The 15,389-nt window shown below is 40.0% G+C and overlaps 1 protein-coding gene across 1 annotated transcript in view; it reads left to right on the top strand.

Annotated features, from left to right (window-relative positions):
• Positions 1-13,065, top strand: part of CHST15 (carbohydrate sulfotransferase 15) — a 71,341-nt gene extending 58,276 nt beyond the window's left edge. Inside the window, exons 6-8 of the mRNA XM_053388960.1 lie at positions 8,063-8,219; positions 9,342-9,489; positions 12,450-13,065. Coding sequence (XP_053244935.1) covers positions 8,063-8,219; positions 9,342-9,489; positions 12,450-12,640 — 496 coding nt within the window. The 3' untranslated portion in view covers positions 12,641-13,065. The remainder of the gene's footprint in view (positions 1-8,062; positions 8,220-9,341; positions 9,490-12,449) is intronic.
• The last annotated feature ends 2,324 nt before the right edge of the window (positions 13,066-15,389 follow it).

A 15,389-nucleotide genomic window follows, 5' to 3' on the forward strand; every position in this document is an offset into this window, starting at 1 on the left:
AATCCTGATTTCCATATATTGGAGAAACTTTGAATGCCTTTAATTCTTGAGCATGATCTGGGAAAGAGTTAATACAGTATGCAATCTGAACTGATACGAGTTGTAAAATTGAACAAGTAAAACTCCCATAACAGATAATCTTTCATCTTGTTGACATTAGCAGAGATGCAGGTAACTATGGAAACCGAGAACTGTGTGGAGATCCCAGTTGCTTAGGGCAATTTCAGTGTGAAAAAGGCAAATGTATCCCATCTGCTATAAGGCATGGAAATAAAGGTCAACAGGTTTTCCTCCCCTGCACAAGGTAGTGTGTACCTTGGTCAAGAGTCCACTCCAAGTTGTAGTGAAAGAAAAGGAAACACAGTTCTTCAGGCTTTGCTGACATGTACTCCTTAGCAGTAATATGGGAGAAATATTTTAACCCTCTTTACAGGATTCCACCGGCTTCTTAATATCCCTGTTTTTGGTGAAATATAAGGACTTGTTTGCCTTGTATTGCATGGTCCAATTCTCACCTTTTTAAAATGGTAAAGTGATTTATTTCAACAGTCACATGGTATTCTATTATTATTTATTCATAACATTTCTGTCCTGCTCTTCCTTCTGAAAGAACCCATGGCAACAGATACAGACAGTTTTATGGAACATTATAGCACCGTCTTTTCCTAAGGATTTAAGTAAAAAAGCCTTGATGATATGGTTAAGCTCAGGTCTCATTAACTATATTCAAAAGACGTCTCATCATATGTAAAATGACAGATAATAGTAATATTATAGTAAGGTCACCACATCCAGGCTTGGCATTGGCGTTTGGTGCTCTTACATCCTGGCAAGGCCCACTAGTGCTGAGGTCTGCTTTTTATAATTAGTTTGGGATAAATCAGAACAAAGCTTTAAATTTCAAACAACCATTCCTCTGAGTACTGTATATAAATCATTATTAGGAGTGGATTCCATGACTTTCATCCTTTTACTCTTACGGCAGAAAGAGGTGAAACTACAAAGAACTTTGGACAGCTGAAATTCAGTTCCCAACCCCCACCTGTTATTCCATTGGTTTTTTGGTCAAAGTATTGCTTATTTCTAGCTTGAAGTAATAACATTTGTTTCCTGGAAATATTTAAGTTTCCTCAGTTTACTAAAGGCATGCTCAGTTCTTTTCTTCTTTTGTGTATATTTTAGGCAGAGGCTAGCAACATATATTGGAAAGCAATATATGTTGCTCTGCAGGCCCCAGGCAAGGATAGTAAGGGAAAATATCATCTGTAATACTCAGCCACATCTTTTGATGTGAGCTTATGCACTCAAAGGCAGTGGTTTCCAAACTGTCCACACTCCACCCCATGGACCCCTTGAAGATTGCCCAGGGTCTTGGTGGATCACTTAATTATTTTTTCTGCCTGTTGTAGCAATTGAAATGTGCTGTGCTAGATGCTATATGATTCTTAATTGTATTTTTATTGCTCTTTTTTCTCATATGTTGTACTTCATTGTATTGCAGTTTGAATGCCATAGGATTCAGATTGTAATATAATAAAATGCAAAATGTGAAACAAAAGAAGCAATAAAAGTACAATTCAAAAATCAATACTTGTATTTAATGTGATGAATATGTCATCTTCAACTGCAAATCCACAGACCATCTGGGTGAAGTTTATGGACAATAGTTTGGGACCCCCAACTCTAAGGTGTATTTGTATTTGTGATTGTGGTTCTTTTCTTGGTTCTGTCAGCTATGATTTCCATGCCTTCTCCATTCCTACCACAATGCTATACAGGCATTTGAAAAGAAAAAGTGGTGCAAGGGAGCACATAGTTGTCTCCGACAAGTCTATGTGCTCCTCCTTTCTAGCCTCATGGCACATATCTCCCCTTTTTGTATTTAAAAAGAAACAAGCAAGCTTCCCTACCAGTGCAATATTACTCACTGTTGCTTACTTTTGTGCAATGTGAATACTACAGTTGCAGGATCAGAATCTTATTCTGCTGTTGCAAAGATATGCTTTTCTCTAAGGTGACTTGAGCAAGTCTCCTGCATAGTTCTGTTCCCCTCTTCCCCAAGGCTTTAATGTGCTGGCTTCAGTTCCCAAGGAATAGTCCTAAAGTTTCTTAGATAGTGCACTGCTTGTTGCCCTCCTGCCAGGTGTTTGAGAGAATGCCGCAGGTTTATATCTGCCTGTTGAAACATTAACATATCAGACCGCTGGTCCATCTAGCTCAGTCTTGTTGACAGCGACTGATAACACCTCCATGATTTCAAGCAGGAGCTGCTCCCAGCTGTTATCACTTTTTGTCCTTCATCTGCCATTTTGCGGTACACAACAGGTTTCAATCTGTCTATTAAAACTAATGGAGGCATCATGTCTGTATTGAGTTCAATGGGCACATTGGATTTTTGTGAACATTTTATTTTCAAGCATTCACAAAAGCTCGAAGGCTTTTGCGAGTACTTGAAAATAAAATGTTCTCAGTGGAAATGCTTGGAAAACTCAAATGATTTTCAAGTGGAACATGGGGATTTTTGTTCATCTCTAACACAGTGGTGCTGGTTAGAACAGAGCTGGAAGGTCAAACTCAGCAGACTGAACAAGAGAGACTCTATATATAGGAGGGCTAGCTTACCACATTTGTGAAGTAATACACATTAGCATCTAAAGAGAAGGGGGGTCAGGGTATAAAACTATTAAAGAGGCTATAATTACTTGCACCACTGGTTGAAAATAGTAACTTGTGGAGTTTAGGAATGAGATTATTTTTGTAGGGAAATGATAACTTTTATCCCTATTTAAAGGTTCCGTTCATATGCTGCTTCTGATCAGCTTATACTTAGGGAGAGCTGTGGATTCATGCAAGATCACATGTTCTTTTCCTCACACAAGGGAAGATGTAAATCTTAAACTGGCCCATTGTGACATTAAATTCCTTGTAAGAAGTTTTAGTCATGCCATATTCAAATAAATGGATGAACTTATGGTTCATTCATTTCCCCCCTGTGAAAAGGAGGTACAGTGGGAAGTAGGGGACGAAGTAAAATCTGATCAGGCTCATAGACTATTTGCCTTGTCTCATTTGATTTGTGTCCATAGGCTCTGCCTCTTTCCAGATCAGTCATTTTTACAAAATGGGAGAAAAGGTGGTAAATCAGTTTCCAGTGCCACCAGCATTTCCTGCATCATGGCCACATATATAAAAATCAAATATTAGAATGTAAATTGGCTTTTAATTTCTTTTTTGAAAGATAGTCATAGGGAAAACACACTACCGCCTGATGTGAATGTTTTCCTTATTAGAATTCTACTCTCATCATCAGCATGACATAGAATAAGAGCTGTCAACAGTAGTGCTCCCCATTGCCCAAGTCACCTCATGGCCCCCTGCATGGCAGACAGTGCACTGTTGACTTGATAAATATATTTTGTGGCCTCTGAATGTTAACAGATGGTAATTGTATGCAAGAGAGCTGGATGAAGTGGCTTTCTTCTGTAAATGATCTGGAAATGCTCTGCAATGTGACTCTAATATTCACCAGCTGTTGCTTTAGTGTCTGTCTCATATCGTAATATACCCCTTAACTTGGGAGATACCAATTTTGTCCACTTGTAATGGATACAGTTTCTATTACAATAGATTGTGCTTTTTCTCTCACCACGGGATAAATCTAACCCTATATGTACTGCTGAATTGTAAAGTCTTTAGTCCTGACAGCCAAGTAGCATAACTGTGCCTTGCCATAATGTAAATATTTGATGGGTAGAGTAAAGACCCACATGCTGGTTTCATCCTAACCTAAGGGAGGTTACACCAACATTATTGTCACTATTTATTTAATTGTTTTGGGGTTTTCTTTAGAGGAATGCTGTAGGGATGGAGAAAGAAAAACTAAGAGTCCTAAACTGGACTGGAGTTAAATATGTGTTTTATGTCTAGAAAAGTTGTACACTGATATACAGCATTGCTTCCCCCTGTAAACTAACTGACTTCCAGTCATTTTGAGCCATGGAATTCTATAATGATGAATCACGTAGCTCAGCTGTAAAATATCTTCAGAGATATTAGTATTTGGCCAAAAGAGAATCTGAGTTATCTTGGGTGCTGGAAGAGAATACAATAGCCATGGTTGTGGTAATACCTAGATATTCCTCATTGGTGCTATTCCCCTTAATATTCCAGCAGTAGCTGCAGTGCACATATTTTCCTTTTCTAGAATCTGCATGAACAAGGGGATTCATACAGCAATTTATTTAATAGTTTAAACTTAGAAATGCAACAGAACACTATGGCAGCTGAACTTGCAGTTGCTCTTCTGCTGCCCTAGCACTTCATGTGACTGTTGTGTTATAGCATGCCTGCTCACTCACTTTTCCTTTTCAATGCCTTTTTCCCCCTTCTCTTTTCCTTCTGGCATTAGAGAGACAAGCAGGCAGCTACCATGCAGCTGTATGTTTCCTTAGTTGTGGAAAAACACATTTCTGTACCATGACAACACAGAGGGAAGAGGAACAGTCACACTGTTGAGAGCTGCAGGCCCATGTGACCACCCGTGAACATTTATTTAAAGCCTGGTTCAGCCTTTCATTTTTGCTATCATTAAACAGCTTCCGTAAAATTGTTAACATAGGGAACACATCAAGAACCAAGTATTTATGCTGATAGAATTGAAATATGGAACTGTGCTTGAAAGAAATGGTTCCACTTTTTATGCTAGGTTTCATTTCCTCTGCAATCTTTTCTGATGAAGAGGCAGTCATGTGCACCTACACTTAATTGTGATAGATTATGGCAGTCGGTAACAGCATCAAGTGAGCCATAAGTAGCAAGAGCAGCTGAAATCCTCATCAGCAAAGATTTGGTTTTTATAAAGATGTCCCACAAAGCAAAATAAATAAATAAGGAAATATCCTACAACTTACACAGATTTCATTACAATATGAGAATCTCCTGACAAGGAGTTTGTGGGCACTCCACTGTACATGGAGTTCCCTTGCTGTACCATAGTTTAATCACTAAACCGTGTAGGGTGTGCTTCAGCCTTGCACACTCCCATCTCTTCTCCCCTGCATCTGGGGGAAGGACTTCCTAAGCTTTTCATTTTAATCAACCCTTTAGTTAGCTAACAGTTTTAACCTCCTTTTCTCTGAGGCAGGGACTGTGGTATAACTCTAATCATGGTACGTCTCAAAAACATAGGAAGTTGAAACCTTGGTTTCTGAAGCTGTACTGCTTAAATAAACCATAGTCAATGCGAACCAGGTTCCCTAGTTGAGCAAAATCTTGCAAAGTTCCCCTCTTGGCCATGCAGAGCGAGGGGAGTTTTGAGAGCTCAAGGCTTGCGCATAAACCATATTTTATCTGGACTTACAAACATGACATATGTATCTCTAACAACTCTTGGGAAAATCAATTTCATTCCCTCTTTGGAGAAATGTTCTACCAAGAGAAACTAAGGCTGCAATCTTAATCCATACTTAAGTGGGAGTATGTTCCACTGATCTCTGAGACTTAATTTTGAGTAGACATATATAGGATTCTGTTGTGACACACATACATAAACAGACTATTCAGGAAAAGGTCATCAGAAAGGAGATTGATTTAAGTTAAGGGGTTTGGAGAAGGAGATAAGACCCTTTCTAAAGGTCATTGTACTTAACCAAGATATAGGCATGAGTTTCCTGCAATGGGAAAATTGGTTATAAGAATCTGATTGGTCTTTTAAGATATACATTTTAGTGAATTGTTTTTGTTTTAAAAAAGTATAACTGATAGACCATTGACAGAGCATACTGTGCTGGGCATAGTTCTGCTAATATTCAGACAAGTGATAACAACAGAAAACACACAGAGAGAAACATATTTGAAGTTGATTATAATCAAAATGAATGACAGATCCCCAGTTTTTTGAGGAATGTCCCTTGGTATCAAGATAAACCCATAACAGCTAATATTTCGCTTAAGTGCAAAGATTAGCATTGCATAATAGTAATCATAATTTAGGGTTGCCATATTTCAGAAAGTGAAAATCCGGACAGAAAAGTTGTTAAGCCCCCCCCCCAATTTTTTTTTGAAGTTTTTGAGCTATTTTTAAATGACACTCCCAGCATGGGTTGCCATATGTCTAGATTATCCCAGATGTTAAAGCGATTTCCGCCCTATCACAATTGTGACTAGCTTTAGTTGCAATTCTTATTTCTTGATTCTAAACTCTAGGTGGTAACTTCATAGTTATGTAAGTACAGAAAGCTGCTGCCCTCCTATAAGATTAGATTTTAATTCTGAGACAGAATTTCATACTCGTGTTCTATTTTGGAATGGATATGTATGATCATGTTGTTTATTTTTATCTGTTCAAGTTTCCTGCCATCTTGAGCAAGCATAGAGAAACTGCAGTCCTCCAGATCTTGTTAAACCACAACTCCCATTAGCCCTAGCCAGCATGATTGGTAGCCCATCAACATCTGGATGGCCACAGGTTCCCCACCTCTTATCTAGAGAATGTGATTAAATGGTGTTGGCAAGAAAGAGCCATCTAAATGAGCTGCATATGCCAGCCATCCTTTTGGCTCACTTTCTTGGCCACCTTCTCGCCTGTCTAACCTAGATAGCAAGCGCTATTAGCTAGCACTGATGTTACTCAAGGCAGAAATTGCAAACTTCACCTTTCTCGATTTCTTTTGATAATGTGGTTTTAGTGAGCTCTAACCTTCTTCTACACACACATTTCTGCAGGGAAAGTGGGGGAAAATTGTTTATGTTTCAAAGTGCCGCATTTAATGAATCGGCTGGCTCCATCTTTCCTGTTTTTCTCATATCTTCCAGTTTCACAGCCAACTATTTCATGCACAGTAAAACAGGCGGCTGCCTAAGGCAGCAAAATATTCAGCACGGCCAAATATTCAGCACGGCTGTATTGTCAGTGAAATATAAGCTGGGAGTGGCACATTTTTCTGTTTGTTTTCATTATACCTACAGACAGAGCTTCCCATTCGTACATGGCTCTGTTGTTATAACATACCACACAAAGACACAGCAGTTAGTGAGACCCTCCTTTCCCACCTCTGGCTGTTCTGACATCTCTGCTGCACTCTCTTTTCCTCCTTCTCATGAAAATCAATAGAGTTTTTATTCGTCACATGAAAGGAAGGGGGGATATTTTTCAAAGTAAACAAGCTTGAAGCTGCTAGCAGGTGTTTTACCTTAAAACATCTTTTAAAACAAAAGGTGACAGCGGGCTGAAGTAAAGTGTATCAAAATTCCAAGGTCAAAGTGGTTCCTAGGGATGAGTGTGACTTTGTGTAGCAGGCACAGGTCAGGAAAGAGGCCACAGCAGGAGGGAATCAACAGATAGTGAGACCAGAGAAGAGGTGGCTGAAAAAGAGTGTTCAGTGGACACTGGACTGGAAAAGAAGACTCTGAAGGAAGGTTATTTGGAGGTGAGGGAGGCTTGAGAGTAAGATAACTGAAGATGGGGAATTGAAGAAAGGAGTGACTAATAAGCAAGCAAGACTAATGAGAGTGACCATGCGACTGGGATTATCAATATAAAAGTGGTAGCAAAAGCTACAAGAATGAATAAGAGCAGCAAGGAATATAGTCTACAAGGAGCAATATGGGGTCAAGATCTGAATCGTGTGGTTCATATGGCTGGTTTGAGAGATAAAAATGGTAAGTTAGCAAAGAGAAGACAAGTAATAGTATTATTAGATCTTGTTCCTGTAATATTTTTTCTCATCTGACACCCCTGGCATGACCAGAGAGATGGTGGGAAGATGTTTGGAAGTACGCCCCACTAAGGTGAGGTATTTGTAGGATTCCTTTGCCAGATAGGCAACTTGGATCAGCCTGGCATTTCAGTTTAATTTTCTTTTGAATGGAACTGTGAGACTTCTGCTGGAATAAACAAGAAATTAAAGCACAGCCTTACTATACAAATAGCACTCTTCCTTTTCTTTTCTTTTCTTTTCTTTTCTTGCCTGGACAATAGCTATTGGTTTATTACTATGATGATGATGTTGGATGGCTTAGCTGCAATTGTGCTTCAATTGTTCCTGTGTTATTTCATTTACAGATTGTATTCTGATTATCTTTACTTTGCAAATGCTAACAAATCTGTAGAAGACTTCCATGAAAAAGTGGCTGAATCACTGCAGCTCTTTGAAAATTGCCTGGCAGATTACTCCCTGAGAGCCTGTGTGTACAACAACACCATTAACAATGCCATGCCCGTACGTACATTTCAGTTCTCACTTGATATGATTCTTAGACAATAGAATTTCATGAAGCTGGTATTATCACATATTAGAATATGTAATAAATACATTACAGAATGAAAAAAAAACTACCAGAAAACCCCCACTATCTTCATGAACTTGTGTTTGAATCTGGTGGTTCATATGACAAAGTCTTTCTGCTTAAAAATAAATCCATCCACATAGAAGACAAAAGGCTGGATCTTCTTCTAAATTGGGGATTTAACTGCTTATCTTCGGTAAGAAAGGAGCATTCCATCAAGTGAGCACCCAGCTAGAGCATTAATGGGTGCATTCATGTACTATCCCCTTTCTCCCCTGTGAGGAACCTTTACAGCATTTGGGTCTTTGTAGTCTGGAGGGAAAGGGAAGTAAAGGGGAACATGATAGAGGTGTATAGAATTATGCCCGGCACAGTGAAAATGAAGATGGTGGTATTTTTCTACTTTGCTCAGAACATTGGTCTAGAACAAGAGATTATCCAATGAAGCTGAATGTTGGAAAGTCAGAAGTACTTCTTCACACAATGCATACTTAAGATAAAAAAATTGCTGCCACAAGATATGGCTTTCAAATGGGATTAGACAAATCCAATGGCTGTTTGCCATGGTGGCTGCATGCTGCCTCCAGTATCAGAGGGCAGCATAACAGCTAAGGGAGAAGTATCACCTCCCCGCTGGGCTTCCCTGATGCATGTAGGCCAGGGTTGCCAACTTTTCTGGGTCTGTGGGCACACTTGCAAACCAGATAAACTGTTGTGGGTACAATGGAAGTGCTGCAGCTGTACACATGAGCCCTGCAAGTATGCACAACACATGCACACTCACTTTCTCCCCGTCTCCATTTAGGCTTTAAAAATGTTTTTTGCTGTTTTCAAGCCTAATATGGGTGCAGAGGCGGAGGTAAGAAGTTAACCTTCCAAAGTCTAATTTCAGGAATGGGAGTCCTCTGCTATAGCACATATGGTGACCCACGAGTATGTCACATTCCTGCAATAAACCTATGCCTTGCATAATCTCACTTATTGTTGTCTGCCATGGCCAATTCATTTGGAGTGTTTTCTTAAAACAATAATTTATTTGTTTTTCATTCTTTTAGGTAAGGCTCCAGGTTGGTCTGTATGTTGTTTTTCTTTTGGACTGGCTGACAGTTTTTAATAAAGATCAAATACTAGTTCTCCGCTTGGAGGATCATGCATCCAACGTTAAGTTTACTATGCACATGGTGTTCCAGTTTCTGGATTTAGGTAGGAAACTTTCTGACTTTTCTGATTAAAGCACATTTAATGAATTTGCCCTGTTTTTCTAAGGCTTCAGCTTCAGCCCCCTTCCTAAATCTGCTCTCAGACAGTCCCAGGTAATTGCTCTGTAGTTAGCTCACATAAATTCAAACTTAAAGAAAAACAAGTTGCTTAAATTTAGCCATTCTTTGTCTTTTAACCAAGAGGTATGCTGTTTTAAATTAATTTTAATCCACAGGTTCATGTTACCTTTGGGTCACTTGCCACATGCTTTCCTATACAGATAGTATAAGAATATTGCATTTAAGAATGTTGCATGTTCATTGTAAGAACTGGCAGATGTACAGACCTATGAAGTAGTGCAGTTGCATCAAGTTATGGCTGCACACTCCCCCCCCTCCATATGGAGCAATTTAGTGATTATCTATATCAAAGATGGCCTTCAGTGAACCATTTCTATGTGGAAACTGATCAACATGAGCTGCTATGCTAAATAGCAGCCTTAGGTCAGGCTTGGGAATCAGGCATGGGGAACCGTGGCCCACAGGCTAAATTAGGCCCACCAGGGATTCTAATTTGTCCCATGAGGCCATTTTTTCTTTCGCCGTGTCCACCTGCTGTCATCTGTGGGTAAGGGAAAGCTGCAGCTGCACAGGAACAATTGGGAGCATTTGAGTGTGGTTCCAATTGTTCCCCTACAAATGGGACTTGGGGTTTGGTGTTTTTTGTTTAAATGGCACCAGATGCAAGTCCTGCTGGGAACTGCTCCACTTAGGAGCTCCCAAGTGGAGCTGATTCCTGGGCTTGTATTCAGCTCCACCCAGATGTCAAAGTGGCCTACCTCTGCTTTAGATCATCAAAAGTTTGAAGCATGTAATATATTTCAAAAGTGAATTGCTATCATTTTTGCATGAGGGTGTGCTGGACCTCTATGCATGAGTGACATAAATGCTTCCTGACATCAGGAGCTCCATCATAAGAGGATAACGTTTTAGAAAAAAGGAGAAAGAATGTACATTCATGATTATTTTATGCTAAATTGTTCCAAGAAAACAATCAGCCATAAGGATTTATTCTGTTTGGATGAAGGTTGGTTTAGACATTTTAAAAATAGATGAACAATTCATGCTGCTTACAATGCAAAATGATTTAAGTGATACATGGGGGACGGAATCATCTTATGTTTTAAATGCAGTTAACTTTTAAGTATTTAAAAACTGTCTAAATACTACAGAACATAACCTGGAGTAGAACAGTTGCATTAAACTTGTATTAATATGTGGGAATTAGGGTGTTGAGCTAGAGCGATCCAGCACCAGCAGGGAATTATTTTTTTTTTACATTGTGTAAAGAAAGAAAAGAACACATATTTACTTAGAATGGCTTGTACACTACAGCTTGAAAGTGGAACAGGAGCCACACTCTTCATGTTTTCACATGGTCCCTTTGCACTAACATACCCAGGGTTGTATCCAATTAAGTTCTATTCAGTGTAGACTCACTGAAATTAAAGGCCCAAAGTTAATTATCTCCATTCTTTTCAATAGGCCTACTCTCGAGTAGGACAAAATGGCTAGAACCCCTATTTCTGCATCTCAAGCTCATGCTCCTAAGGGGCAAACAATGTTCTGGGGTTAAATGCATGCAAGCATTCAATATGCATGAATTCCCTTCCTCAAATAGTATGAGAGTGGGAATGTAAGTGAATGTGGCGATCACACAGGGTCCCCGGACGTTTAACGGTCTATTGATCCCTGTGCCACCACTGTGCTCGCTTCCCCGCTGCCACCAACCTGTTACTCTTGGGTAAAACACAGAGTCCAGACAGTTGTTAAAACTGAACCAAATAAACAAGTTTATTTTATAAGCATTAACAAGTTTATGGTTTCTCAGATAATATTCCTGTCAGTTATTTAACTTTAGTTTCTTTACCGGCCTATACCTTCCTAATACCTACTGACTGATTATCAGTTGTTTGACTCCTCTTAACAGATTCTCTCACTCTCTCACATCAGACTAGCCCAACCCACAGATTTATCCTCTCTGTCTCTTCTCTAACTCCAGACTGACTTCTCAACCACCCTAACTCTAACTCCTCCCCTTGGGTTCCCATTGGTTAGTCATTTTACAATTAGTTAACCCTTTCCTTATGAACCCAGTATGATGTCACACACCTAGGAGGGCAAAAGCCACAGTGAACATAACCAGAGCCATTGTGCAAGAGAAGGGGAGAATTAACCCTTTCCTCACATAATGGAGTCGCACTGAAAAAGGTCCTTAATGACAGCTTCAAGGCGCATAAGGCTATCAGTGGCTACTAGCCATGATGGCAATATTCTATCTCCACTGTTGGAGACAGCATGCTTCTGAATACCAGTTTCTGGGAATCACAAGTAGGGAGAGTGTTGTTGTGCTCAAGTCCTGCTTCTAGGCTTTCCTCAAGCATCTGGTTTGCTACTGTGAGAACAGGGCACAGGACTAGATGTGCCTTTGGCCTGATCCAGCAGAGAGCTCTTCTTCTTCAAATACGTTCTTTCCAAAGCTGCTATATTAGCCCTAGCAGAGAAGTTTCCATTGACATCAATAGCAGTTGCAGATGGGGGATTTTTGGTGCATGTACAGAAAAGGCTACGCTTCCTCTCTACATTCCATGGGGCTGTATCTTGCTTATCCCTACCAGCCGAAAAGAACAAAAGAACAACAATTGAAAAACCAAAATCTTGTATAGTAAATGCTTGCAAACATTTCATGCCATGTATAGTTTGGTCCTAATAGAAGGGATGGTGTGCGCTTCAGGCACTGCCAAGAAGTCATGCTTCCTGTTCAGACAACAAGCTATAATGTCCAAAAGCCACGTTCATACATCTCATGTCACTTAACCTGGAAATGTTTGAGGAAATGCATAACAGAAAGCTATACAAGCATATTTTGTGGTTATCTTTTTCCTTTTCTTAATTTTACTACAGGTGCTCTAAGTGAAAAAGAAGAAGCTCTAATTACCAAAAGTCCTGCATCAAACACTAGGAGGCCTGAAGATCGCAATTTGGGCCCTATGTTACCTATCACAAAGGAAATTCTACGAGATTTCTATCAGCCTTTCAACACAAAACTGGCTCAAGTTCTTTCTGATGAAGCTTTTTTATGGAAAAAATCCTGATGGGTCAATTCCGGTGCCACAAACACAGTGCTTAGGATTATTTTTAAATCTTGTTTTCAGGTGCAAGCAATTGCCCACTCTGAGACCAAGCAAGCCTACTGCAGTTAAATCTTTGTCTCCATGTTCAGCATACAATATGTCAACCAAGTTATATCAGATTTGCCATAGAAGAACATAAAGCTCTATCAATGTCTTTTGTAAACTTTTCTCTCTCTCAGCAAACAGTGCACCAATAGCCTTGATATGAAGCAGTCTCGCATTCTGTGGTTATGGTTTTTGAAATGCCATTTTAAAGCTATTGTTACAGTACAGAAAGCACTAGCCACCTAAAAATGCACATTCATTCTAATTTTTAAGATACGTCTTGCATTCTTTTGAAACTATTCAAAACAGCTTTTTAACCATTAAAAGTTAATTGATTTTCATCTGGAAGTCTGTTTTTAATTTCAACAAACTCTTCAATATGTGTTCTCTTTGCCCATAATAAACCTATTGAATCTGCCTGAGCTGTGTAACTTAATTCAAAACCAAATAACTTTTTAATGGATGATTGTGTTTTAGTAAGCCCAGAGCAGAATGAATCCTTCCCCTGTAACAGTGATCAAGAGAAGAATTTACTCCATGGTGACTTACTCTAAAATATTAATTGAAAAGAGGGCTGACTTTCAAACTGATGTAAGAATATGATCCAATCATAATAAGTTTACAATCAAATAAAATAAAAAGAGGGAGGGAAATTATAGCTTTGATTTTTGTTTGGTATAGTTATGTGCTGTTTCTATCTCTATGCAATATGGGTCTCATCCAAAAGCTATCAAAAGTACTGGGTTTGACTTACAGAGCAGATCTACCTATAGAATTACAATATTCCACTGAAGTACACAGCCTAAAATCCTGATGAGGCCAGGTGTGGTTAATATTTTCAGCCCAAGGGCAGCATTCAAGAATGGCCACATACTAGGACAAAGTGGTTTGGGCCACCAAACATGCACTCACTCTAACTTGTGCATGCATACACACTGAATAAAAATTCGCCACACATACTCATACACACACAAATTCATGCATACACATATTGAGTTGACTTCCCTCACTATCCATTCTAGACCAATGAGCTTTTTGATTAGCTCCTTGAGCCTTCCAGACAAGGAACTGCTCAAGGTCCAAGTAATTCATTTTGAAGTAGTACTTATTCACATTATGTCCCCCTCATGCAGGGGAAGCCCCTATCTGAACAAGGGTTTGAGACCCACTGGCTACCCTCAGCTGGTTTAGTCAGCCGGTCAAAGCAGTTTCCTGGGATGTGGCCTCTGTCACATGCTAACAGCTTCTAGGAGCCACAGGTGAGAGTTGAGTGCAGGGTGGGAACCAAAGACAGACAAACTACTCCAGAAGGAGCACGATGAGTCCCCCACCAGAGGTACTACCCCTTCTCAACACCCCATATACCCTTCTCAATGGCTACTAGTTAAAAAAAATGTTCTGCATGAGAAGGAAAAGAAAAAGAAAGAAACTGTCCCCAGGAAGGACTCAGTGGAAGTAACACATCACAGCCCACAGTAAAGCAAAACGGTGGAAGGGGGCAGGATGCTTATCTGAGATGTGTATCTGATACAAGCTGTTGTGACTGCAGTAGTAGAGCCAGTGTGGTGTAGTGGTTAAGAGCGGTAGACTCCTAATCTGGGGAACTGGGGTTCGCGTCTCCGCTCCTCCACATGCAGCTGCTGGGTAACCTTGGGCCAGTCACACTTCTTTGAAGTCTCTCAGCCCCACTCACCTCACAGAGTGTTTGTTGTGGGGGAGGAAGGGAAAGGAAAATGTTAGCCGCTTTGAGACTCCTTCGGGTAGTGATAAAGCGGGATATCAAAACCAAACTAGCAACAGGTGACAGACCTATGATTTTCAAGCCGACTCTGTTATTGGCTTCTCAACCACAAATACCCGAGGCTTAACTACTCTGAAAACCTCTGAGGGTTCCTTTGCACACCTTGCCTGTCAATAGCAGAGTGGTTCCTCCCCCCCCTCTTTTTGCCACCACAAACATTGCATTATTGGAGGTCTTGGGGACCACCACATGTCACTTAGGCTAAATACAGCCTGTGGAGTAGACACCCCTGGGCTACACAATCAAACAATGTGCAAGCTAGGCCTACACCACAATTAAGATAGCTGCCATGAGACCTAGCTTACATCAGCTTCACTAGTCTACTGTACAATCTGCTCTCCCAACAGCAACATCAATAATAACCATGTAAAAAAAGAGAGGAAGTATCAACACTGGCACCCACCTAGCAATGCAGTTCTCCACTTGGCTTCAAAGAGATGGGGAAGAGTGCCCCCAGGAGGGAATGATCATTGGCTGCCTTCTCACACCACTCCCTCAGAAAGTGTTTCTTGTCCCTAAGAGCATCTAGGAAGCTCAGCCCTAGCCAGTTAGCTGGCACTTCAGTAACATACAGTACATGAAAGTTCTGAAAGACAAAAAGAGATGGAGAATTTGTCCCATCCCACCTCCAAAGGTATTGATTCCAAAATGTAAAGGGAATATTAACTGTAGCATTCAAAATACTAATGCAAGCACAGTGGGAAGATCAATTTTAACTTAACACATAAAAAGTATTGTTGCCATGCAAGCACAGATAAAAGCATATCACACACTGCAAAAACAAAACAAAAAAACATACAAAAGAAAACAACCACCATCACCATTAACTCCAAAGGAAAACAGCCCTGCAGGACCCTGGAGCAG

This window comes from Podarcis raffonei, chromosome 5 (assembly GCF_027172205.1).
Source record: "Podarcis raffonei isolate rPodRaf1 chromosome 5, rPodRaf1.pri, whole genome shotgun sequence".
Taxonomy (NCBI): domain Eukaryota; kingdom Metazoa; phylum Chordata; class Lepidosauria; order Squamata; family Lacertidae; genus Podarcis; species Podarcis raffonei.